Source organism: Equus caballus, chromosome 23 (genome assembly GCF_041296265.1).
Source record: "Equus caballus isolate H_3958 breed thoroughbred chromosome 23, TB-T2T, whole genome shotgun sequence".
Lineage (NCBI taxonomy): Eukaryota > Metazoa > Chordata > Mammalia > Perissodactyla > Equidae > Equus > Equus caballus.
The window spans coordinates 38,152,524-38,177,650 of record NC_091706.1 but is presented as its reverse complement, the minus strand read 5'-3'; the positions used below and the strand labels follow the sequence as shown (position 1 = coordinate 38,177,650).

The 25,127-nt window shown below is 35.5% G+C and overlaps 1 protein-coding gene across 16 annotated transcripts in view; it reads left to right on the top strand.

Annotated features, from left to right (window-relative positions):
- The window catches only part of RFX3 (regulatory factor X3), a 264,606-nt gene that overhangs the window by 158,139 nt on the left and 81,340 nt on the right, over positions 1-25,127 (top strand). For all 16 annotated transcript variants that reach the window (XM_070248213.1, XM_070248210.1, XM_023627284.2 and 13 more), the window contains one exon: positions 8,502-8,760. In XM_070248213.1, the coding sequence (XP_070104314.1) occupies positions 8,502-8,760 (259 nt within the window). The remainder of the gene's footprint in view (positions 1-8,501; positions 8,761-25,127) is intronic.

Sequence of the window (25,127 nt, the reverse complement as noted above, 5' to 3'; positions counted from 1 at the left end):
AATTAAAACCACAATGAGATATCACCTCACACCTGTTAGGATGGCTATTACCAACAAGTTGTTGGTGAGGCTATGGAGGAAAAGGACCCCTTGTGCACTCTTGGTGCATTGTAAATTGGTACAGCCATTATGGAAAACAGTATGGAGGTTCCTCAAAAAAATAAAAATAGAACTACCATGTAATCCAGCTCAGTTTTTCTTCTTTGTAAATTAGATCAGTGACTCGGGATCAAAATCTTCTACGATCCATTTCTGCCAAAATTATTTAAGCTCATAAGTTCATGACTTCTGTTGTCAGGGCAAATGACCTGTATATGTACTTATTATGTGCACCTTTTTGGTGTGCTTCAAAAACTATTATAGCAAAGGAAATTTTGATAATGTGCTCATGGAGAGAATAGAACTCCTCTATAATGGTAGACTTTGACTTTTTTAAAAACTCAAATAGACTAAAACAACTAATAGTTGTGAAACAGCACTTTTTTTCCTTCATCCCTGTGAAAGTTGGGCTTCACATTTTTAGTATCTTCCAGTACAGTGGTTCTCAAAGTGTGTTCAGACCAGCAGCATTGACATCACCTGAGAACTTGTTAGAAATGCCTTCTTTTGGTCCCCAGCCCAGTTCTACTGAATCAGGAACTTTGGAGAGGGGGGTGTCCAACAATCTGTGTTTTAACAAGCCCTCCAAGTAATTTTGATGCACACTAAAGCACGAAAACTACATTTCTTTTCTTTCTTTCTTTCTTTCTTTCTTTTTTAAGAATCTAGCCTTTCGTTTTTTTACAGGGGAATCTCACCCTAAGTTAACATCTGCTGCCAATCTTCCTCCTCTTTTTTTCTTTTTTCTACCCCAAAGCCCCAGCACACAGTTGTGTATAGTTGTAAGTTCTTCTGGCTCTTCCACACAAGCCACCACCACAGCATGGCCACTGACAGATGAGTGGTATGGTTCTGTGCCTGGGAAGCGAACCTGGGCCACTGAAGTGAAACGCACCAAACTTTAACCACTAGGCCATCAGGGCTGGCTGGAGAACTACATTTCTTTATTATAGGAATAGAAATTCAAAGTGTAAATGTCCAGATATCTTTATAGTAATGATAGATATAGGATGATATAAATTTAAAGTTATGATTCCAATACTCTATACATTGTCAACATATATAGTAATGAAAATAACTACATATGAGTGAGAAAGCTCAATTAGTTATTGCAAGAATTATTATTGACTTTTAATATTTGTTCTTGCATTTCTTCCCCAGTTGTTGTGGGAACAGCTCAATAAATGCTTTTATATTTTAGTAATTGTTATCACAGTTGAAATTAGCAGAAATAAGTATGTCTTCTGAATTTAAATCAAGGTAAGTATCTTATTACTGAGTACTATTTATTACTTTGTATTTAATCTATCGTTTTTTATTCTTAGGTAATAGCAAGAGGTTAAAGGTCAGGTTACTTGAGTTCCTTTCTGAATTACTGTTTTCCCTTTAGTGTCTTTAACAAAATGGATACATCACCTCTCTGCTGTATCTTCTGCCTTCAGTCTGACTTGGAGCATTCAAGAGAAGATCTATTTTGAAACTCAAATAAGTAGTGCATGCTGGCCAGCCAGAGATTATACACCACATGAATGCAATTTATTGAAGATCCGAATTATGTGGCTACTTCTATGCAGGGTTTTGATGACTCACATAAAAACTTCATAATGGGAAACTGTTTAAGACAGGGTTTCAAGCAACAGAAACCAACTCTGGCTTATTTAAGCAAAACAAAGAATTTATTGAAAGATATTTGTGTCTCAGAATTTCCAGTAAGTCTGGAGAATCAGGCTGAAAAACAGTCAGGTATAAGCAACATTAGGCAGCAGTCAGACCATAGACACAATCAGACCACAGAAGTAGTCCAGTAGGGACACCACGCCACTGCAGCCTTCCCAGATGCTGTCCACCAGTGCTGCCACTGGATTCTGGTCACGGCTGTAAAAAAGGGGTAACGATTGCTAACCTGTGTGATGTCACTTTATGAGGAGTAAGTGAGATGAGGTATCTCCTACCCCTAAAAACAGATCCCCCAGTTCCCAAATTCTCCTAATTCCCTCTTGTGCTCTCAGACTTTTTGAAAACGTTTAAAAAGTTGTTCATTCTGGCTGCCTTTCATTTCTTATTTCCTCAGTCTAGTCCAATCAGACACATACTGCTATCACTACCCAGAAACACCTTCTAACAGGATCACCTCCTGTCATTATATCTAACGAACGTGTTCCAGAAACATCTCACAGGACCCACCTGCAGTGTTGCACCCTGTTTGCCACGCCGTTTTCTCATGGTTTCCCATCACTCCTCTGGCCTCATGCCTCTGTTCAGCTTGTTTCTCTGGCTAGAACATTCCGCTACCTCCCCTACCCGTGCCTTTTTACTCCTATCCAAGCTTAAAACAAAATCCAGACTCTTACCATAGACCATAACAATGGCTTTCAAACTTTTTAAACTTCTATCCACAGTGAAAAGTTAGATATTCATTTTATACTCCCATAAATACACACATGCACATATGAGTATGCACACACACACACACCATATATGTATATGATAGAGACAAAAATTTCTCACAATAATTCTTATCCTTACGAGGTGTAATATGCTCTGATATTGTCTAATCTAGTCTAGTTTCCTTTTTTTTTTTGGTGAGGAAGATTCACCCTGAGTTAACATCTGTGCCAATCTTCCTGCATTTTGCATGTGGGATGCCTCCATAGCTTGGCTGAGGAGTGGAGTAGGTCTGTGCTTGGATTCCGAACCCATGAACCCAGGCTGCCAAAGTGGAGCACACAGAATTCTAAACATTCAGCCACAGGGCTCGCGCCTAGTTTCTTTTATTTTAATGGTGTTTGTTGCCCATTAAAATTGTGGATCGTGACCCACAGTTTTAAAACAATTATTTACACTATTTGCATGTTTAAGGTTTTTACCTATGTTTTTAACCCATTTGTTTCTAATATCCTGGTCATTCATCATATTCAGCCATTCTAGACTCCTAATTTCTTCCTAAATACCAGGATCTTTCCTGTGTTGTGGTTTTTGCACATGCTGTACTCTCTTCCTGAAATATTTTTCTTCCTGTTTCCCATGGGGCTGACTCGCTTTCATCTTTTAGTTTAAATCTAAGTATTTCTTCTTCAGGGGTAACATTCCTTGACTACCCTATCTAATATGCCCCCTTCCATTTATTATACTTTAGTATGCAATTTTTCTTTGATAGACTTAAGAAAACTTCTAATTATCTTATTTTGTGTCTTATTTAGACCTCCTACTCTTTGTGGAGCCTTTATGATAGTAGAGGTCATGTCTGTTTTATTCTTTTTGTTCTAGGTGCCACAACAGATGCTCAGTAAATATTTGTTAAAAGAATGTGTACAGAGTAGACTGAAAACAATAAAACATTATACCAATGTAAGATATTTTAATGATCAACATTACTATATTCTATCTTCATAATAAATTTTATAGCGTAAAATTTGCAAGGTATTTCCTTAATTGACCATTTTCATACCATTGCTTGGTTTCATAGATGACTAGCTTATTGATGGGAGGATATTCAAAACCCGGGTAAAATGCAGAACACATAATTTAGAGGTATTATATATCTGGACTTGTGGATAAGACACCTGAAGCTAAAGAAAATAGAAAATTGGTTATAGCTAAGGTAAATTGACATAATCATCCTAGTGAATAAGCAAGCAGGGAATATTTAGGGTCATGCTTAGCCAGGGTGTATGTTGAGGCATGGTGGGGTGCAAACAGCACTAATTTACTGAAGTCAATGCATCAGAGTCCTGAGATTTACATAGAACCTTATCATAGAGGCAGCTATGAAGAAGCTTCTGTCAGCAAGTATGCACATATCTATGTGTTTACATTTATTACAGGATACATATGCAGAACAATGGAAAGATTCCTCTTCTGTATAGAAATGATAGCACATTATTTTCATAACAGTCTGTGGCCATCAATAAAGAACAAACAAAAGGAAAATAGCAGCATCTTTCAAATGTGCATGGAGTTGCTTGGGAATTTAGCCATTTCAGGAATGTGCAGTCCAGCAATAGTTAGCTGCTTTCAATCTGATATGCCAAATATTGACTAATTTTCTCAACCATAGGTTTTGGAAACTTCTGAGGAAAATAGTGTGCAAGCAATAACTCATATTGTATTCATTATACAATATGAAAGCCAAGCTGATCTGAGGTATCAGAATTAAAGTGTCATTATTTCTAGTAGCTAAGAAACAACTGTTTTTGCTGTTGGTACTTCTTTTTTAATGTAAATTCTTCAGTATTTATTCAGGAGCTTAGAGCATTTAGACATGGAAAAGACCTTTAGGACTTATCTGTGCATGACTCTGGCCTGGCTCTGGACAGGACTCCAGTTATCTTCTTACCTTTAAAGAACAATGACTAAGGATATTATGGTCTGCCTCTGTTACCCAATCTGATGTTTAAGTCTCCTCTATTTCCCATTGCAAGTGTACATTTGTCAGAGACAAATTCAGAAACAATTCACAATTCTTCATTTCCTAATAAAATTGTCTTTTTCCTCCTAGAAATTCCCGGTATTTACCCCAGTGTGTGTTTTTGCAGTAGACAAGCCTTCTCCTCAGTCCCATGGGTCATGATTGAGTAGTGAGGATAGTTTATGGATTAGGCATACTCTTTAGTGACTTTCACCCTCCTCCTGGTCTTTGCTCATGTTCTAGCTCATGAATCATTTCCAGCCAGAGGGAAGTATGGAATTCAAAGTAGGTTCCTTTTTGCTGCCATATTTTCCTACTGACTTGAGGGCTATAGATAACAGATTTTGTACATCTGTGATGTATTTGTTTGCAGTAGTATTGTTTACTGAGAACTAATTATATAAAGGAGGCATGCCCAAAAGATAGAGTGATGTAAATCCCTTAGAATGTTTCTCTTATGATAGAGTAGTAACTTCCCTGGTCAGAGAACTTCTAAAATCCAAATGTGTGGTGTTAAGTATCCTCCAAAATAGTCCCGCTTTTTCCATCTCTCTTTCTCTACCATTGTGAGTACGTCTGCAGATCCCATTCTGAGTAAGAGAGGAGAGTACTGTGGTGCCAGTAAACACTGAGCTAAAGCAATCCCAAATAGCAGGAGAAAGTTCATATGGCCCCTGTACCACCTGTTAGTGCTATTCCTCAGTAGTTGTTCACAAATACCATTGCTGTACATATAAAGTTAGGTTCTTTTTATGTGACAAAATGGTTGAGAGTATGGGCTAAGTGCAGACTTCAAATCCAGTTTTTACCAGCTGTGTGCTTTGGACAAAGCTGCTTAAACTATCCAAATTTCAGTTATTCACCTTGTCTGTGAAATAGGATTTATACCAGTACCTATCTCATAGAATTGTAATGAAGATTAAATGAGTTAATACCTGAAAAACACATAGAATAGTGCCTGTTGCACAGTAAATTGTCAGTAAATGTTAGCTATAATTAGTTAATATTGTTTTATTTGTGAAATCAACTTACTACCAGGAAGCGTGCTTAGGCATTTTGCTAGGACTGTGAAATGAATGCCAGCACCATGTCGTGCGTCTGTCAAAGTATTTATTGTCTTACATCTATTCTTATGCCTTACTTGGCTATACTGAAATATCAGTATCAGATTGTGTTATTTTAACTACAGTTAAATAGAGTCACTATTATATTCGGTAGATGTAAATTAATATGATTTCATTTCTCTTTTTACTTAAATTTGAAATCAACATAACTTTTATTTTATTAAATAAATGTGTAATGAAAGAAATATATAAATAAGATTTCCAATTGGGAAATTCAGCAATGATGAGAAGAGCTGTGTATGTATTTTAAACAGCATTTTTCTCTCTATAAAAACATGTTCTCTGTGGAGTTGTTTCTGTCATCACTCCACACTAAAATTTATACCTGAATCTGTGATGGCTCTTTCTGGAAAGCAGTAACTTACCCAGTGTGGAATACTTTCCATGCACTATTATTATTTTACTAAAATTTACATTAGAAGTTATATTACAAGTGTAATTTGTAATGAGTAAAAATGGCCTCTTTTAAATGATACAGAAAAATCTATGAATAGGTTAGTAAAGTCTCTCATATTTTAACAAAACAAAAAAAATTTGTTTTTGAAATTTATGTAGCTGGCTATTATGTCAAATATATTTTAAATAGAATTATATTTTTATTTGTTGACTAGTGTGCCCACTGTGTACTAGCAACTGTAAGTGTTGAGGGTACAGATAAGAATAAAACATAATTTTATGGGAGTACAAAGACACGCGGAAATCAGCAATAAATTTATCGAGAGCTATACTTCAGGTGTGCACAGGGTGTTAAGAGAGTACAGAGAACAAAATCTGATAGCTCTGTGGGGAATGGCCATGGAGGGGAAGGGCTGCAGAAAAATAATTCTGAATTAAGGTGATGCTTGAGCTGAGAGTTTATAGATGATGAGGACAAAGGAAAGGAGTGAAGAAAAATGTAAAGGCTTCCAGGCAGAGGAAACCCTGCATAACGAAGCAGGAAGGCAAGAGAAAATGGCCCTCTAGAGGGACCAACAAAATGGTCAGTGTGGTGTGAGTGAAGAAAACATTTGAGGAAATGGCTAGTACCAAATCCGGAGATTATGTAGGCACCAGCCCTGCTCATTCTTGTAAGGCAGATCAAGGGTTTTGAATTCCTTCTGAAAGCAAGAGAGAATCATGGAAAGGTTTTTAATAGAGGTTTTATTTTCATATTTGCATTTTAGAAAAATTTCCCTGGTAGCAGAATTGAAGATAGATTGCAAGAGAGCCCAATTAGAGGAATGAAAACCAGTTAGAAGGCAATTATAATGGAGAATATTGTGAGTTAATGCAGTGAGTGCAAGAATGGAAAGGAGAATTGTAGAATTATTTAGAAGGTAAAATTAGTAGGACTTAGGTGAGGAGAGAGTCAGCAATAATTTCCAAAGCTGAGGATGATGGTGCTGCCCTCTGCTGAGAGGGGGAATATGAGAAAAAGAGCAAGAGAGATGAGGAATTTCTTTTTAGTCATATGTTAAATTTTACATATGGGACTTCCCATATATCATGGCGTTTTCTAGTAGTGATAACCAAGTGGCTGTTAGAAACCCAGATTTAAGATTCTTAATGTATAACTAGAAAGTAAAGAGAGTGGAGATATCAACTTATGTAAGGTTGTTGACTATGAGTGTGTATATGGTTATGTATGGTAAATGTATGTGGTCTGAATAAAAATGAGAGCTAAAAATGGACACCTCACAAAATACCAGTATTCAAAGTGCCAGAAAAATGTAGCCTCCAAAAGGTTCTTGAAAGGGAGTAGTGAAAAAAAGTAAAAAGTGGAAAAGAAATGCCATAGAAACTAGGGAACAAGAGAGGTTAAGACAAAACTTATATATACATAGAAAATATCTGAAAACTTTTACACCAAATTGTTAGTAGTGGCTAGCTCTGGGAATGTGGAGTTGAAGAGAATGACAAAAGAACTGGGAATTTTAATTCGATATTTGAATTTTTAAAAAAGAAGTATTTTATACCTCTCTGTACTATTTTTGCCACTTCTTGTGAGTTTATAATTATTTCAAAATAAAAATTAAAAGCAAAAGTCATATTAAGATGTAAGTTATAGTCAATGGCAAATGAAAAATAAATCAAATAAGCTTAACCAGAAGAGAAAAAGGAGGGAAGGGGCAACATAGAGTGATCAGCAATGTTATACTGCAGATGGGTCAAACAAGATGAGGACTGACCCCAGCCTTTTAGCTTGGTATTTAGATTCGGTCACAAGTGACCTTATTAAAAGCAATTTCAGTGAAAGGCTAAGGGCAGAAGCTTGACTGCAGTTCTTGGGAAGTGGAAATTGAGGACGTGAAGAGGTGACATAGTCATCTCATCAAGAAGAAGCTTGTGTGTGGAGGAAGAGAAAGGTACATAGACAGGGATTCAGGATCCAAAGTGAGTGAACTGTTTGCCCAAGATCCTTATAGTAGCAAGAAAGAGATCCATGCAAGCTACCTTAGTCCTGGAGGTTTATTGCAGGGCACCTGGGAATTCGAAGTACCATGGGGAATTGACTTGTCAGCCCCCAGTCTTTCCTGATCCCAGCTTTTCTAAAACTGGGATTTGCAGGAAGTTTTATAAGGAATTGAAGAAGTCACTCAGCAAGATTTCTTAGAGGGAAGAGACCTGAGATTATATACTGGAGGTAGGCGCCAGTAGAGGGCAAACTCTCCAAAGCACAGAGAAGTGTTGACATACTTAGGAAAGGACTATGCCTTTAATTTGGAAAGTAAACCCAACTATTTCTGGGAAAGAAGTTTTGTACAAAATACAAAATTCACCATGTTCCAAAGGTTAAGCTAACTGATATATTTTAAACATATATTCATGCTGGAAGAAATTAAGATGATATAAATAAGGTAGTAATTTCTTCCTTTTTTCTTCTCTTAAAGCCGAACAACAACCTATCCTTACACAGAAACGCAGATGTACAGCCAAAACACTGGAGGAAATTACTTTGATACTCAAGGGAGTTCTGCACAAGTGACTACCGTGGTCTCGTCCCACAGTATGGTGGGCACTGGTGGGATTCAGATGGGCGTCACGGGAGGACAACTCATCAGCAGCTCTGGCGGAACCTATCTGATCGGCAATTCAATGGAGAATTCTGGTCATTCAGTGACACATACCACTCGGGCCTCCCCAGCGACAGTAAGTATTTGAGCTTTTATTTGTTTAATGTAGCTTCTTAGTAGCCTCTATTGTACATTTTCCTCTTTGGAGGGAAAAAACAACACAGACTGGGCTGGGGCTAGTATGTGTTGAGCAGTGTTAGTGCTGTGGTATTATCCAGAATGTAGTACCTGTCATATTATGCAGAATGTTACTGATATGTGCCCCACAGTTACATGAATTAGGAAGAAGTTTTTGTTAATAATGTGACGTAAGAGAGGTGATTCATACTCGTTAATGGTGATTTTAATTGGCTTTCTTCCATGATATTGAGTAAAATACTTCAAATTTCTACTGAAAGAACTCACTTTTATATTATGCTGATTTACACTGGCTTTTTAAGAGATAAAACCAAGAAGTAATATAGAGAATAAAATATAACTTTTTTTGGAATTTTCATATCTTTTGCCAATAATATTTATGTTAGCTCATCATCGGGGAAGTTACTTTATGTTGGGCAGCATTTCCCAGACCTTAGACATTCAAGTTTGGCCATATTCACATGGATCTGTCTATACTGTTATTTACTTAACATATTTTTTTAGTTGATTCACTCTTAAAATACAAAAATAAAAAATATTTTCTAATGTGTATTAAAATCCATACTTAAATAGTAAAATTAAAATTTTTAATTTTTATTTAAATTTTTAAAAATTTAATTTAAAAATTTAATTATTAAATTAAAAAAAATTTACCCACGTGCCATATGTACAATCATTTTGCATTCTACCAGAGGGACACTTGGGAAGCACTAATCTAGGTAATTCCAATGAAAAATATTTGTATTGCCTCTGATCATGGCTATGATCAAATAATATCTTAGGAACACATCTACATATTTGAGTTTTCAAGATTTTAAAATTTAATAAATACATTTATTTTTACACAAGATATTTTAATGAATTTAAATAATGTCATGGAAATAGTCATAGACAGCTGTGTAGAATTTGGTATTATCAAACTCCATAACCCAAGCCTTCCATTTTCACCTCAACTAAGCATATAAAGAAGAATAATCATTTGGAACTACCTAGCTAAAGTAGCAATGGGATTGGTTATCTAGATGTTTCATGTGAAGGGAGGCTGGGGATTTGAATTAAGTGCATGTGCCCCTTTTTCATCATCTTATCACATAGTTTGTTCTTATAATGAAGTAGAGGTAGAAACAAATTTGGTAGAAAATAATAATATGAAAGGCTTTACATTTCTCATTTTATGGATTTTCTTAAAGACATAGTATGTGCTTGTTAAGTATTTTGTATCTGCTTTTTCTCTTTGTAATGATTACGTGTTCATACTTTCGTCATTTAATGCCTCTTCCCTAATCCATTGTTTAAGTCCTTTATTTTTAGTTCACTACTTCTTACTAACTTCAGATCACTAGCAGTTCTGAGTGGAGAGTTTCTTTTTTGTAATTTTTTCCTTTGTGTTTTTGAAGAATTTTTTATGCATATCTGTCTCTTGCTTTTAATAACACTAATAAAGCATTCTAAAGTGTCTACACACACCAGTATATTTATGTAGATTAGAAACTAAATCATAACCTCTCTGGACCTCAGTTCTCCTATTAATAAAATAATGGGTTAGTTAGATTAAATGGTTTCCTAATTTCCTCCCAGCTTTAAAATCATAATATTTACAAAGGAATTGTAAAATGTTCTAGATGTAAAAAATAATTCTACCTTTACTGTAAAAGGAAAAGAGACCAGGTGCCATTGCTTTAGGTGCTCTTGAGAAGGGCCACCCAGAAAGTCATTTTCAGCGGAAAGGGAAGTACTTGCCGCTTTCCAAGGCCTTAGGAAAAGTGAAAAACAGGGAGTAAGAGTCCTTTCCCACTTTCATTCTATCCGCCCTCTCTCATGCTGGCATACCGTCCCTACCTTCCCCATCCCTCTCTTACTTCACCTTCTCCTGCTATTTCTCCTTGCCTTCGCACTGATTCCTGGCTACCTGTTAAACATCCTAATCAACTGAATATGGGTTTACTGAATTTACTAGTTCTGTCACTGAGTTAACGAAATTGATTTTCCAGGTCATGTAAATACAGATTCAAACATTAATAGCGTAAATTTTATAGTTTGATTTCTTTTCCTTTGGTAAGGGATACACTTTGGTTTTCTATATAGAGTATGAAAAGTGGCAATACTCCTTAAGTTGTCCATTACACAAATTTGATGTGTGATTTTTATTATATTAATTGGTAAATTAAACTAACTTAAAATAACTGAATTATAACAACTGAGAATAGTGGAAAACTATTTGAAAAACCAACCACCAATTCATAGTATCAATTGTACATATTAATTTACACATAAAAAAGCATTAATATTTAAGATTCTGTTGTTAAGGATGGTTTTTTGTTTTCTTTTTTACAAGAGAATTTCCTTTTTAGCAAAAGGAGTATAAGAGTTAAAAAAATAGCTCTTGCATGGAAAAATGGCAAGGTGCCCTCATCAAAGCACATGTGATAATGGCATATGATAGATGTATGTTATCTAATGTACACCTGCTAGTGTTTATTGTTTTATCCTGCATCTATTACCAAAGTTAATATTTGGTTTCGATCCCCCTCTCAGTCATGCTGAAGAGCTTCATCTGCTTCATTCACAGTGAGGTGGTGATTCTCAATTTACGGTTTCACATCTGTTACTCCAGTAAAGTTAACAAAGTTTAAGTGCCATGAAACCTATTAAAGATTTCCTACCATCCTCCTCTTGCCAAATGTTAGAAAATTGGTAACTCTTTGATTGTTTGGACTCCTAGAACTCAAGATTTTTTGGTAGGTGCCATGTCTTTAAAGGGAATTTGAATATTTTCATGTTTGTAGAACCATGCAAAGAATGTACATGCACACAATCTTTAGCAACTTGTTGGTCAAGACTCAAACCATTTCCTTCCAAACATTGAGCCACACTGTGCCATGTAAGTTCAGTTTTTCTGGCTGTCCTGTCACCTACAGCATGCCTGATGCAACTCACTGTGTAGGAGTAGCCAATACTGTGGCCAAAATTTCTGACTGGCAGATAGTCAATTGGGCCATTCCTTTAGAGCCTATCATAAGCGGAATGTATAGTCACTTAATTCAGTTGATGTGAAACTAGTTAAATGTGAGTCTGTGGGAATAACACAAACCTAATACCTTTACTCAGTTCCTGGGTAGCAAGATTTTCTGCACCAGTTCGCAGAATAATTGCCTTGACTCTCTTACATTTGACCTGTATCTGCACAGAAATACTTTCCTTTAAATTTATCAGGAATAATTTCCTGCCACAAAGAAAAGTTTACTCCACTGTGCAAATCAGTTTCTCAAGATAGGCCAGTGAAAAAGAGAATGATTTGAAATTGAAGCCACTACTAAGAAAAATAAATGATTAGCACTTGGAAAATTTTCTTACCTAGTCTAATATTCAATATACAACTATCTTTCTTATACTAGAAGGATCTCTGAATCATTAATGGGGAATTTTTATTTGAGCATATGATCTACTTTAGTTTTATAATTTTAAATGATAATGCTGTTTTATTTCATTTTTGCTTATGCATTGTAAAAATTTTCAGTCTCCAAGATACACAGAGAGGTCAGAATTTTTCAAAAGATTAATGGTAACAAGTTAAATGATATTTGATGATTATATTATGGTGCAAACTACCAATAATCACATTTGGTCAAAATGCTATTTCTTCTTTTCCTTACTGTGTTCTTTAATTTAGTCAATGGAGTCCCTGTGGATACAAATTACATATGTATATGTTTTTACTTATATATATATATATATATATACACACATTTAAAAGGCATTTCTTGCTGATAATATTAAATAAGAATTTTCGGAAGATTATGTAACATTTTTAGAGGAACGTCACTGGATATGAGTTCAACTAAGTTACTACTTGAATAAATGTTTTACATTTCATTAACTTAATGCTAGGGATCTGTTTATTAATATTTCAGTAGCACAAGGACAGTAAGGTAAAAGAATTTGCTACAGTCAAACTCTGAACTCATTATACTTTGATCTTCCTTCTAACTACATCTCCATAATGTTTCCTTGTGTGTCTTTATTCATTTGAAACTCTTAATTTATTTTTATTCATTATTTTTCTGTATAACTGTGTTGTTTATAGAATTTTAGAATTTTGGAACCTGAACACAATTTGCATTTGAGGATCAAAAATTTGTGCTAGTAGTTGGTGATATTTTTGTGCTCATCACAACATAGTTTATCTTATACCAGACTATACAATAATTAGCAATTTGCTTTAAGAAGTTTTATTTACTCCTCCATAAAATAACATTTATATTCTTATAATTAGGTGGTTATTTATGGAAAATTTTTTCTTACTGATAACTAAATAAGATTGCATTAATCATTCTTGAGACTGTGATATGAAAGCTAATTTTTACACCTTTCTATGTATACATTTAGTAATTATATATGTTAAATGCCTCTTGCTAAAATTAGATCCCACCAAAGGGCACAAGGAAAATGTGTTTAGATTAATTTTGTTCATATCTCTACCTCTTTAGAATAACGTAAAATACTGTAATTTCTTTCAGTTGTTTGGAGGAAATTTTGTATGTCCATCTGCTGCTATATAACTAAAAGTTTAGCCTAGCTTATATAATCTATAGAAAGCTAAGAATTCATTTATGAATTGTAGATGCTTTTATTTCTTTATCCTTGGGTTTACATATTTATGGATTTGGTGTAAGGGAATGCTTTTTTTAAGGACATGAATATGTTTAGCACCCCATAAAATGATTTTGCCTTCTTATTCCTTTGCTGGAGCAGTACCAATGCCCATTTGTTTTGTTTAAAAATTTTTATTAATTTATTTACATGAATTACTTATACATTCTTAAGTTGCATAATTCAAAAAATATAAGAAAGTGCACAATGCAGTCTCTTTCTTCCCCCTGTTCCTCAGGTCTTTCCCTTCAAGGTAACCAATGTTGTCAAGTTCTTTGAGTATCATTCTAGAGATATTCTATAAATATACAAGCAGAAAGTGTCTCTCTCCCTCATTACCATATTTTTTATACAAATGGTGACAAAAATACTGCATCTTGCTTTTTTTTCACCTAACAGTATGTCTTAGAGAGTTTTTACATATCAGTACTTGAAGGGCTTGCTTATATTTATGGGAAATGATTATATTAGAGGGAGCTGAACTGCCTATCTATCTTCCCAAAGGGAAAAGAAACAGTTAAAATAATGTTAGATTACTGGTTATGGCTATATAGAGACAGAAAAGCAACATAATCACATGAAACGAAAACTTCTGTTTAATTTCACATATCATATATAAAGATATGCTTGGAAGAAAAGTTTTTAAGTTAGAAGTGTGCATAAATTATACATAGATCACAGTTGCATCTTATATGTTACAGAAGAAATAATTTCTATTTTAAGTAATTTTCTTAGTCTTCCAGTTAGCCTAAATGACAATAAAAAATCCAAACAAAACTACTTCTCCACTTACTTTGGCAGAAGTGTATTTGTTCATTATAATCTTAGCATTTTCTGTTTTCCTAGGCCAACTTAATCCCTCCGATGAATCTCCTCAGAGAGAGTACCACGAATCTTTAGCTTTCTGCACTAAATCCTAAATTGACTGAAGGTTCTGGGACCTCATTCTCAAAGCACTTAATAAAATGGGACTTTGAGTGACTCATAGTCTCCATGGCTTCATCTGTATTCTGTTCAGCTGTCAGTCAGTTCTACACTGCTCCAGCCTTGAAGCTGATAAGGTCTAGAGGCACTCATTTTATGGTTAAGGCTGTGAGACATTCCACTCCTAGAAATCTTGATAAACTAGCATGTTAAGACAAATAGCGTGACATGGGCCTTCAGCCTCTCCTGAACATAGCCTATGGATTCCCCTGAATTTCTAAAGCAAAATATAAATAATGAGTTACTTTGTTTTTTTAACGATTTCATACTGAGACAGCATTTCGGAACACAGGTGTGTTGTAACATGCCAGAAATGGCTAGATTCTATTTCATATGAAATCTAGATTCAGAAGGTTTAGTGATGTTTGTACATTCTACTTATAAATATGCAAATAAGCTATTCCAGATGACCTCTTGAGTAACTTTTGCTTGATTCTTTTATCTATAAATCAAATTTCAAATTAATTTACTAACTTGAAACTGCTATAGATTTCGAAGGAAAAAACCAGTTAAGTTTCACACAGGGAGACCAGGTAATCAGATAAAATATGAATGGTGTTGGTGCCAAATTAAAATACACTGTAGGGGCCGGCCCAGTGGTGTAGCGGTTAAGTTCTCATGCTCCTCTTCAGCAGCCTGGGGTTTGCAGGTTCAGATCCCAGGCACAGACCCACACACAGCTCATCAAGCCATGCTGTGGCAGCATCCCTCATACAAAATAGAGGAAGATTGGCACAGATGTTAGCTCAGGGACAGTCTTCCTCAAGCAAAAAGAGCAAGATAGGCAACGGATGTTAGCTCAAAGGAAGTCCCCCTCAGCAAAAAAAAAAAAAAAAAGAAAAGAAAAAGAAGAAAGAAAAGGAAGTGAAATAGAAAGGAGGTAAAGAGGTCAGAATTTGCAGATGATATGATTGTATACCTTATAAAAATTATAGAAAATCAAATGAAAAAACAGTAACAAATAATAAAAGAATTTAGTAAGGTGACTGAGTATAATGTTAATATACAAAGAAATCAACAGCTTTTCTAGATACAAACATTAGTTAGAAAATGTAATGGAAGTAAAGATCTTATTTATAATAAATTCAAAATACACCACGCAATAAACTAAAAATATATGTGTAAGATTCAGCTGCTGAATAAAAGTTTTTAAAGGTCCTAAGGGACACAAAAAGAAGCTTGAATAATTGGAAAAGTTTCAGCATCAAACATTTTGAATCTCCCTAAGTTGACTTAAAATATTTTAATATGGTCCCAATCAAAATACCAGTGGATTTTTATAAATATACATACAAGAATACAAGGCTGTTTTTATAAATATACATACAAGAATAATGAAGAAAATTTTATAAAAAGAAAAATAATGGAGGGTGGGGTGGGATGGAAACAGCCCTACCAGTAATTCAAACATGCTATAAAATAATAATAATTAAAACACAATTGTCTAGGGGGCTGACCCCATGGCCGAGTGGTTAAGTTCATGTGCTCTGCTTCGGCAGCCCAGGGTTTCATCGGTTCAAATCCTGGGCACGGACATAGCACCGCTCATTGGGCCATGCTGAGGCGGCATCCCACGTGCCACAACTAGAAGGACTCACAACTAAAATACATACAACTATGTACTGGGGGGCTTTGGTGAGAAAAAGGAAAAATAAAAAATTTAAAAACAAAACAAAAAAACCCACAATTGTCTAGTCACATGAATAGACCAGTATAGACCAGTAATGGACTAGAGACCGTCAATAGGCCAAATACATATAGGAATATAGTATATGATAAAGGTGGCGTTGCTTGTCAGTGGAGAAATTATGGATTATCAATAAATGGTGTTTAAGACAACTAGATAACTATTTAGAAAAGAAAATGACTGGTTCCATACATTACTGTTTACACCAAGATTAATTTCCCTTGCATGGAAAATGTGTTATTATTCTCTTAGAGTGGGAAAGCATGATGTAAAATCCAGAAGCTCCAAAGGATATACTGATCTACTCCACTACATAAAAGTGGAAACATTCCGTATGACAAAAACCATGGGAACAAAGGCAACAGTGGAGCAACAACCTGGCATAAAGTTATGAGACATTGTATTCAAAGGACTAATTTATTTAATATATAGACCTCTCTTATAAATCCATAAGAAAAAAACAGATGAAAAATGTGGAAAATATAAGAATAAGCAGTCCACTGAAAAGGAAATGAAAAACTACAAAAAGATACTGTTTTTCATCTCTCACACAGGCAAAGTTGAAAAAGTTAGTAAGCCTTGGCAAAGGTGGAAAGAAAGAGGCACTTTCATTCATCGTTGATTGGAATCTAAATTGACACAGGATTGGAGAACAACATGGAAATTCTTATCAAAATTGAAAATACATTTATCCTTTGACCCAGAGAGTATACTTCTAGGAATTTATCCTACTGATGATTCTCTTACATAAGTGAAATGCTGCATAAACAATTATGTCCAGTGTATAGTTATTGGTAGTAGAAAAAGATTGGAAAAAGCCTAATTGTCCTTCAGCAGGGATATAAGTAAATAAATTTTGCTGCATTTGTCCATTCAGTGGAATTTTATATAGCCCTTAAAACGAGTGAGTCAGTATATATGTGTGTGTGTGTGTATGTGTGTTTATATATACACTTTTGATATGGGAAGATCTCCAAACCTATTGTTAAATGAAAAAGCAAGGAGTAGTGTGTGTTGTGTGTGTGTGTTTAAATAGAAACGTACATTTGTGCTTATATAAGCACATAGATATCTCTAGAAGAATACATGAAGAAAAAAGATGGGAGGCATGTGAATATATTACTATCTATTCAAAAAGTGATTTATTATTTTCAAAAGTCTCAGGCAAGCTCTTAATGATTATAAAGTGTCTATTTGGTCATGTTCCCCAAATGCTTGTGGCTGAAACAACCCTTTCTTTATATGCCCAATATAAAGGCTGACTGTGACATGTCACAATTCAAATTAAACCTTAACCCTAAATTTCAGGAAAAGTCCTCCTTTATTAGACTGTTGAAAGTTTAGAGAATGAAAACTGGCATTAAATTTGGTAAGGATTTTTAGAGCCGTTCTTATTCAGTATTTTGTAGTGAAAGTGAATGTTTTGTATTTGTATTCATGTACTTAGAGTCTGGATTATTTTTTTTAATCCCTCACTGTCTCGAACATTTATTGAGCAATTACTATTGACCAGGCACTGTGCTTGTATGAATATAAAGGTTTGCAATATGTGTAATGGAGCTAGTTCCAGCACTGAAAGCTACCTAATCTTCCAAGGCACAAATGGAAATCCACAAATAGCCCCCAGACACCTTTTAAGTGGTTATTTTTATCTTCTCTCCCACCGCATTACTTTTTAAATCACAAATGTTAATATGTTTGAATTGCTGAATTTTAGATTCATCAAAATTGTGCTTATGTTCTGATTATGTTGCTAATATAAATTGCAAAATTGCCTAGAGGTTGGGTAGGGTAGGGTAGCAAGAGAGTGAAAGAAGCAAAAATTCAAATACTGAGGCTTCAAAATCACCCTTTAAGAAGTTAGCACCATTGTAGGAATGCCCATTACGTCCTCGCTAAATCTCCCGTAAGTAGTAGTTGCAGTCTAACCCTGGCAAAGAAAAACATTTTGATCATGTTTTGGTGCAGTGTTCCTCGAACTTGAGTGTGCATTCTCTAGAGCATTGGTTAAACGTGTAGCTGGACCCCACACCCAGGACTTTCGATTCAGTGTGAGGAAGAGCCCAAGAATTTGCATTTCTTACCAGTGCCCAGGTGATTCTCATAGTGCTCACCCAGGACCACATTTAGAGAAAATCTCTATTTTAGCGATTATCAAATAAATACAAAGTGAAAATGGTCTCAGAAAAATCTGCAAAAGGCGGATCTGAAATTTTACATTTGAAAATGTAAGCTTGGCTTACATTCCTGAAGGGTACTTCTAGCCCTGAGTGCTGATGCAGCTGATGTCTCAGAAACTAGTTTTATTGTCACGAACTGGTAATGCCAGCCTCGTAGAGTCCTGACGAGGGTGGAGGGATGTGGGCTCTACAGAATGATCAGGGGAAGTCCGAAACAACAGTCTTGGTTTCAATCCACCAGCTTAAACCAAGTGTTCTCAGAACACATTCAGTTTATGCAAGTTTCTTAGCCAAATGTTTTTTCGCATAAATACTTAAGAATAGCTTCAGGTGGTACAAAATTGCCAAAACTTCAGGTTGAAAGCGTAATAATTTTACATTTTTCTCTAGATATTGTAAGATTATCAATGAATAAAAAAGATTTCCTATAGTTAAACATTTGCAAGACCTAAAACTTCTTTGCTGTAAATATTTAGTGTGTAAGATTAAAATTCCATCTTTAGCTACTTTCTAGTTCAAGAGGAGATAAAAAGGAAAGCTGGCTGGATGTGTTTTCTGGGCATTTTAAATTTTTTTTAAGAGTTAAAAGAACAACCTGTCCTGAATCTCTCACAGTTAAGCTCCTTTTCAGCGTTGCTGTGGAGTAACATATTTATGTGTTGATTTCCATTATCACTTGAATATACAACTTAAACAGCAGTATCATATTCAGAGTCGTAGCTTCAGTGGGAGTGTTTCTTTCTGTGTTCCCTGGGCTCCTGGGCTGAAGAGTCACCTGTGGATCCTTGGAAGAAGGGATCCAATGACTAGAAGGGAACTGATGTCACTGCTTAGTGCAGAGGATTGAAAGCTTTGAGGCCACAATCTACAATGAGAAATGCCTTTACATTGTGATCCAATTGCTCATATAGATACATACATACATACATTCATGAGTATACATCTGTATATGCACACATATGACTGTGTATATGCATATACGGATGACTGAAATCAACGTTCCATGAAACAATGCTTATCCAGTGTGTGCAAGGACATCTGATTATTTTCTACTGTATTTGATTTCTTTAATTTTTTTACTGTGCTGGTCAGGGCCCGCACAATTGATCTCGTAACCCATGAATGGGTTGCACCTTACCTTCTGAAAATCACTGCTTTGGGCAAATTGTAGAGATCAAAGCATTAGCAATACATAGATGAGAGATCTGGGTATGAATCTCCATTATTTTTTCTTGTTGTTTTGCATTTCTAGCAAGTGCCCAGGTGATCCTAACAAGTGATCAGGACTACACTTTGACAAAAACCTCTGTTATAGCGATTATGTAGATTAAATGCACAGTGAGAGTGTACTTTCCTGTGATGTTCCTGGTGAAGTGCTTACTGTAGGAAGTCCCCTTCCACACACATGTAAACCAAGAGGCTGTCATTTCTAACAGGTATATGGGCAGTGGCTACAGGCTCAGGTCAGCAATCACAGATAGCTTTTCTGAACAAAAGCCACCAAGTAGAAATATTTCTGTCTTACTTGATCTCAAATGCAAACAAATTGTGAAGTCTTAGAGTTCGAGAAATTACCCAAAAGGAAATTTTCAGTCTTAAGTATATTCTGTTCATTGGGTTTCTCTAAGAATTTACTATTCTTTCACAGGGAAACGAAAATGTTGTTTCTCAATAAATAAATAGACGAATAAATATTTTAAAATGCTGTTTCTCTAAGAAAGTGTTAACTGGTAAGGTTGACAGAGTAACTTGTATTAACAAGAAATGCAATCATCATACATTAAGGATAACTATTTTTGTGATGAGTAAAATTTAACTTTCCATTCAAAACTTTTTGTTGCCTTGTAACTTGAACACCTTTAAATCATTTTCAAGTAATGCTTGTCACTCATATTTAAACCCGTTCTTATTAGAAAGTAAATCTTTTGTTAACAATAAATCATTTAACAAATTTTAATTTTACAAGCTGCTCCTCAGAAGATAGTTGCATTAAAACAATTTGAGAAATTTCCACTTGATTTATATTCATATTATATTTGTATCAAATGGAAATGATGTTGAACTTAGAGTGATAAATCTTGGATTCCTATCTCATAGTTAATTCCTGTGTAATCTCAAGAAAATCCCTCAATCCCAGAGAGCCTCAATTTTCTAATCTGTGAAAAGGAGATAATATTGCTTGCCTTTCCTGTTTCACAAAGTTGCTGTGAAGATCAAATGAGAATTAATGTAAAAAGGCTTTATAAATCATAAAGCATTATAGTATTCTATTTTTAAATCACTTTCTTTAACAGTTCTGGGAAGGAGACAGTTTCTACCATGAGACCAATTTTAATTAAAGTGGTAGTGGAATATATCAATCTTGACCTTTAGTCTTTAAGAAAGATTAAAAAGCCATTTCATAGTCAAGTGAATATGCCTTGACCTATAAAGACAATGAATAAGATGATATAATTGTTCTTTTTCCTTTTGTCTTATTAGCATGTAATGAAATGATTGGTCGATATTTACATTTAGAGAAAGTCCTGATTGTCCACATACATGATATCCTATTTGGGCCATTGAATAGATGTACATAAATGTATATATAAATCACATGTCCAGGGGAGCCTCTTATTTGCCCCATGTAACTCATGTAAAAGACAGCTCTTCTTCACATTGCCCTGCACTTCCAACTGAGGTTTACCTTTTTGATATTTATCAACTGCCCCTAAATGAACCCTGTGCTCCAGCCAGTCTTGATTTCTTGTGTCTGGAGTATCTGTGGGTGGCATAGATTTTACTGAAGATTTTGTAGGAGAAAGAGCTGAAGGTTTAGCATGACACTCTGCAGAGCACAGTCACGCAGAGCCTCTTTGCACCGTCTTGTTGTCCCTGTCTGTGTGTTTGTTCTCCCAGTGAGCATTCAGCTCCAGTCTTCTCAGATCCTAGTCTCCTCTAAATCTCTCACCCCTTCAGCAGAGCACTTAAGCCTGGCAGCAAGTCTGCAAACAAAGGGCCATCCTATGAATTCTCCTTCCTTAGGAGGCAGTGCCAAACTATAAATACCAATTATGAATAACAATGGGGAATTACAAATAATGGGGAAATTGGCGTTTTTCTTATTACTTTTTTCTCTTTGAAAGTATTTGCCTACCCTAGAATGAGTACAGTGTTGAACCCTTCTTTGAGCTTGGGAAAAGAGAATACAAACGCAACATTTCTTGGACATCCAGACATCATACAATCCTTTCTCTCCCCTCTGCCGTCGTCTTTTCCTAAGGGCTTGAGTGGGACTTTTCTCTGAAGTCCTTTTTGGGACACTGATTCTTGGTTGCGTATCGCACAAACCTCAGGGGGACCCTGGGTGCTTGGAGACTCTCCATCTGTGTTTGATTACAGCAAGGCAGCATTAGCATTTTAGTGACTGCAAAAGAGTTTGCAGCCTGAGTTTTAGGCCACATGTTTGTCATACTGTGTATCTGTTCCCCATCAGGTAGTAAGCGCCCTCTCCCCTTCAGGTCCTTCCTAGAGGGTTTGCACTATCTTTGTTGGAGCTCCACTGAGCTTTATTATGTTTTTTCTCCTAGATATGAAATATAACATCTCCCTGGCCTCTTCTGAATTTCTGATCCTAATTCCTGAGAAATCAGGAAAGATTTCCTTCACTGGTGCAGTCTGCCACAGATGTGCGTATTTGCTATACTCAAAACAAATAGGAGTTTCTTCTGCCTTTCAGGGCCCGTGCTTTTTTTTTTTGAATCTACCGCACAAGAATAAGGTCTGCTTATTGCCGTGTGGTCATATTTTTATCACATTTGTGAACATGACACTTTCTCTACCAGAAGCAAAGTAATTGGCGTAGTCTCCTGCTAGCACTCCGGACTTCGTGTGGAGATCCTTTTGCCCAAATGAGGGAAACCCACTTATACCATCCCTGGGATTCTGTCTTTTGAGAATTCAACCTTTGGTTGAGGAGTTGAGTCACACATGTATTTACTTTAATTCTCCAATTCCTAACTGGTGACATGATCCCAGACATTATTTTTCCATAGCAACTGGTGTTACCTTCTTCTCTTTCTTCATCCAAGTTAAGCCTGACTCGCAGCAAAACTCATGGGCGTCCCCGCACTCTCAGATGAAGTCTGAATTTCTAGAGTAGTGAACTACTCTCTCAGCAAGCTGCTTCAGCCAGGTCTGATTTTTCAAATTGGGCTCCATAGCATCTTGTCATTCGGCATGCTACAAAGAGGGCTGTTCAACTTCCTGCTAATGCGTGGTCAGAAGGAAATCTGACGTGTGAATGTAGGCAGTTCTCTACATTACCTGAGCTTTGACTCTTCAGACTTTGCCACGTACTCTGTCAGGGTAGCATCTGAGGCTTTGAGACCAAATATAATTCCTAAGGCTGGAAAACTTTTCATTGATCTTTATCACTTTTCTGCCCTAGAAGCCTGCCACTCCTCCAACATTTGAGTTGCCTGTCTAAACACAGTGCAAAATGCTCTTCTCCAGGTTCTGAAAATGTTTCTGCAGTAGCAGTGGACCAAGGGTTCCTATCTTTAACTGATAACTACCCTCAGAGTAGATTCCCATTCTCTCATGGGAATCCTGGTTTAACTGGTAAATCTGGAAGGTTTTAAATCATCCCAAGTATTTTGCTAAGGATATTCTTTCATCTTCCAGAAAAGGCTAATTTTCCTTAAGAAGTCGTGTGCCCATAGTGGCTGGAATGCATATCAGTTTCTTACCTATTCTTGCACATACGGAATTTGTAAGTATCACCCACTCCAATCTCACTTAATGCTCTGTAAGCCTGAACATCTCATCTCAAATGGAGCACCCCACCATTTGATGTCAGAGGAGTTACCATAACTTCTTATGCTATTATGAGGCAGTAGTCCAGCATCATCATGAATCAGTCTAAACTCCCAAGCACCATGTATCCTAGCATTAGATAATCATGGGGAGGATACGTACACCATTGGTGACTCGGCCCTGGGGTGATTATTTACTGAGAGAGACAGCTCAGTGCCGTACCTTAGTTCAGAGAATTGGTTTTTCCAAAAAATAAGCTAAGATACACTCATAGTCTAAAGCTTAATTAGTTTAAGGAAGAAATGGAAAATGTTTACTTACCATGACCGCTTTTTTTCTTTTGATTTATGATTTTTTAATTATTTTTGGGTATATGTGGGGAAGATTGGCCCTAAGCTAACATCTGTTGCCAATCTTCCTCTTTTTGCTTGAGGAAGATTGTTGCTGAGCTAACATCTATGCCAATCGTCCTCTATTTTATGTGGGGTGCTGCTAGAGCGTGGCTTGACAAGTGGTGCTAGGTCCACGCCCGGGACCCTAACCCACAAACCCCAGGCCACTGAAGTAGAGTGTGAACTTAACCTCTACGCCATGGGACCGCCACTATGTCCACTTTTTAATTGTAAAAGACAACAACCATTAATCCTTTAGTCATAAGGAAATTAAAATTGCTGATTAACAAACAAACCCAGACATGGATTTCTCCCTCAGTGTTCCTCAGCTAATATATTTCAGATAATTTTTAACTTCCATCTAAACCTATAAAATCACAAAATACAGATCATTTTATTTTTATTTAGTGGACTGAAATCTAACTTCAGATTTTCCACACTCAAACTTTAAAGAAAATGTAGGTATTTTAGCAAATTAGAGTTGTGAGCAAATTCTTCCTAGAAGTGATTTAAAGTCACAGGAGGATAAGACTTTGCAGCTGTTTTTTGATATATTTTCTTCTTGAAAAACAAGAGCACTTATTGATGCCCTTTTAAGATATGAATACTGAGGTCCTTTAGAGTTTTTCACATTAGCATTTTGGTAAAATGTTTGTGACTCAATACATTTGTATTACTCCTTCTGTAATGTGTCTTTTCTTGCTCGTATGATATCACTTTCTTCAGTTTATTTTCAAGTATAATGATAAACTACATTAACGTTCCATCTGGCAGAGGGAATGTTTTAGAAGCCAGTTTACTTAATTTTGTGATCTAAAAAAATTTAACAATAGAATAAATTGTATATCATCTTATGAATTATTTTAGTATCTACTTTAAGAATGTTTTTTCCATAATTTCTAACCTAACATTCTTCTTAGTATTACATTTTATTAACTCTAGAGAAGAAGAGCCAGTAACTTGGGAAGTAATATAAAATAAAATTAAAGCTATTAGTTCCCAAGTTGTTTAGAAGAAAATTAGGTTTAATGTTGGTATAACTGAGATTAAACATTCTATATATAAAGTATTCTTCCATAAAGAAATTGGAAACTTGATACAAAAAGAAAACTTTGCTGTGGATATTGCCATCCATCTTTTCTTTTGTTTTTTTTGGTGGAGGGAGGTAGTATGTTAAAATATCAAGGCATCATTAATTTCCATAGTCAACATAAAGTATAAGTAAGTTGACTACATTTGAAAGCATTAAGGATTTTTTATTACTGCTTATACTGAATTGTTGATTTGATCAGACGGTACAAATAAAAATAATGAAATCGATTTTCTCTCTTACAGACTTTGATTTTTTATTTAATTTTAGTTAATATCGTTAATATATTACGGTAACCAAATGCACGATGTTCAGAACCTGATTTTATAGTACGTGCTATAGTGCTAGGAGCTGAGAGATAGGTGTCTTTAAATATGAGGTTGTCAAGAGTGAATCTCATTTATTATTGGCACCTACTACTTAATTAAGGTGTTATGATTGCTCATGGTGTGCTGAGATTACATGGAATAAAACTGTTCCTGTGGCTGTCCCCTTTCTTTGTTGGCTCTGGATTATTTTCTCTTC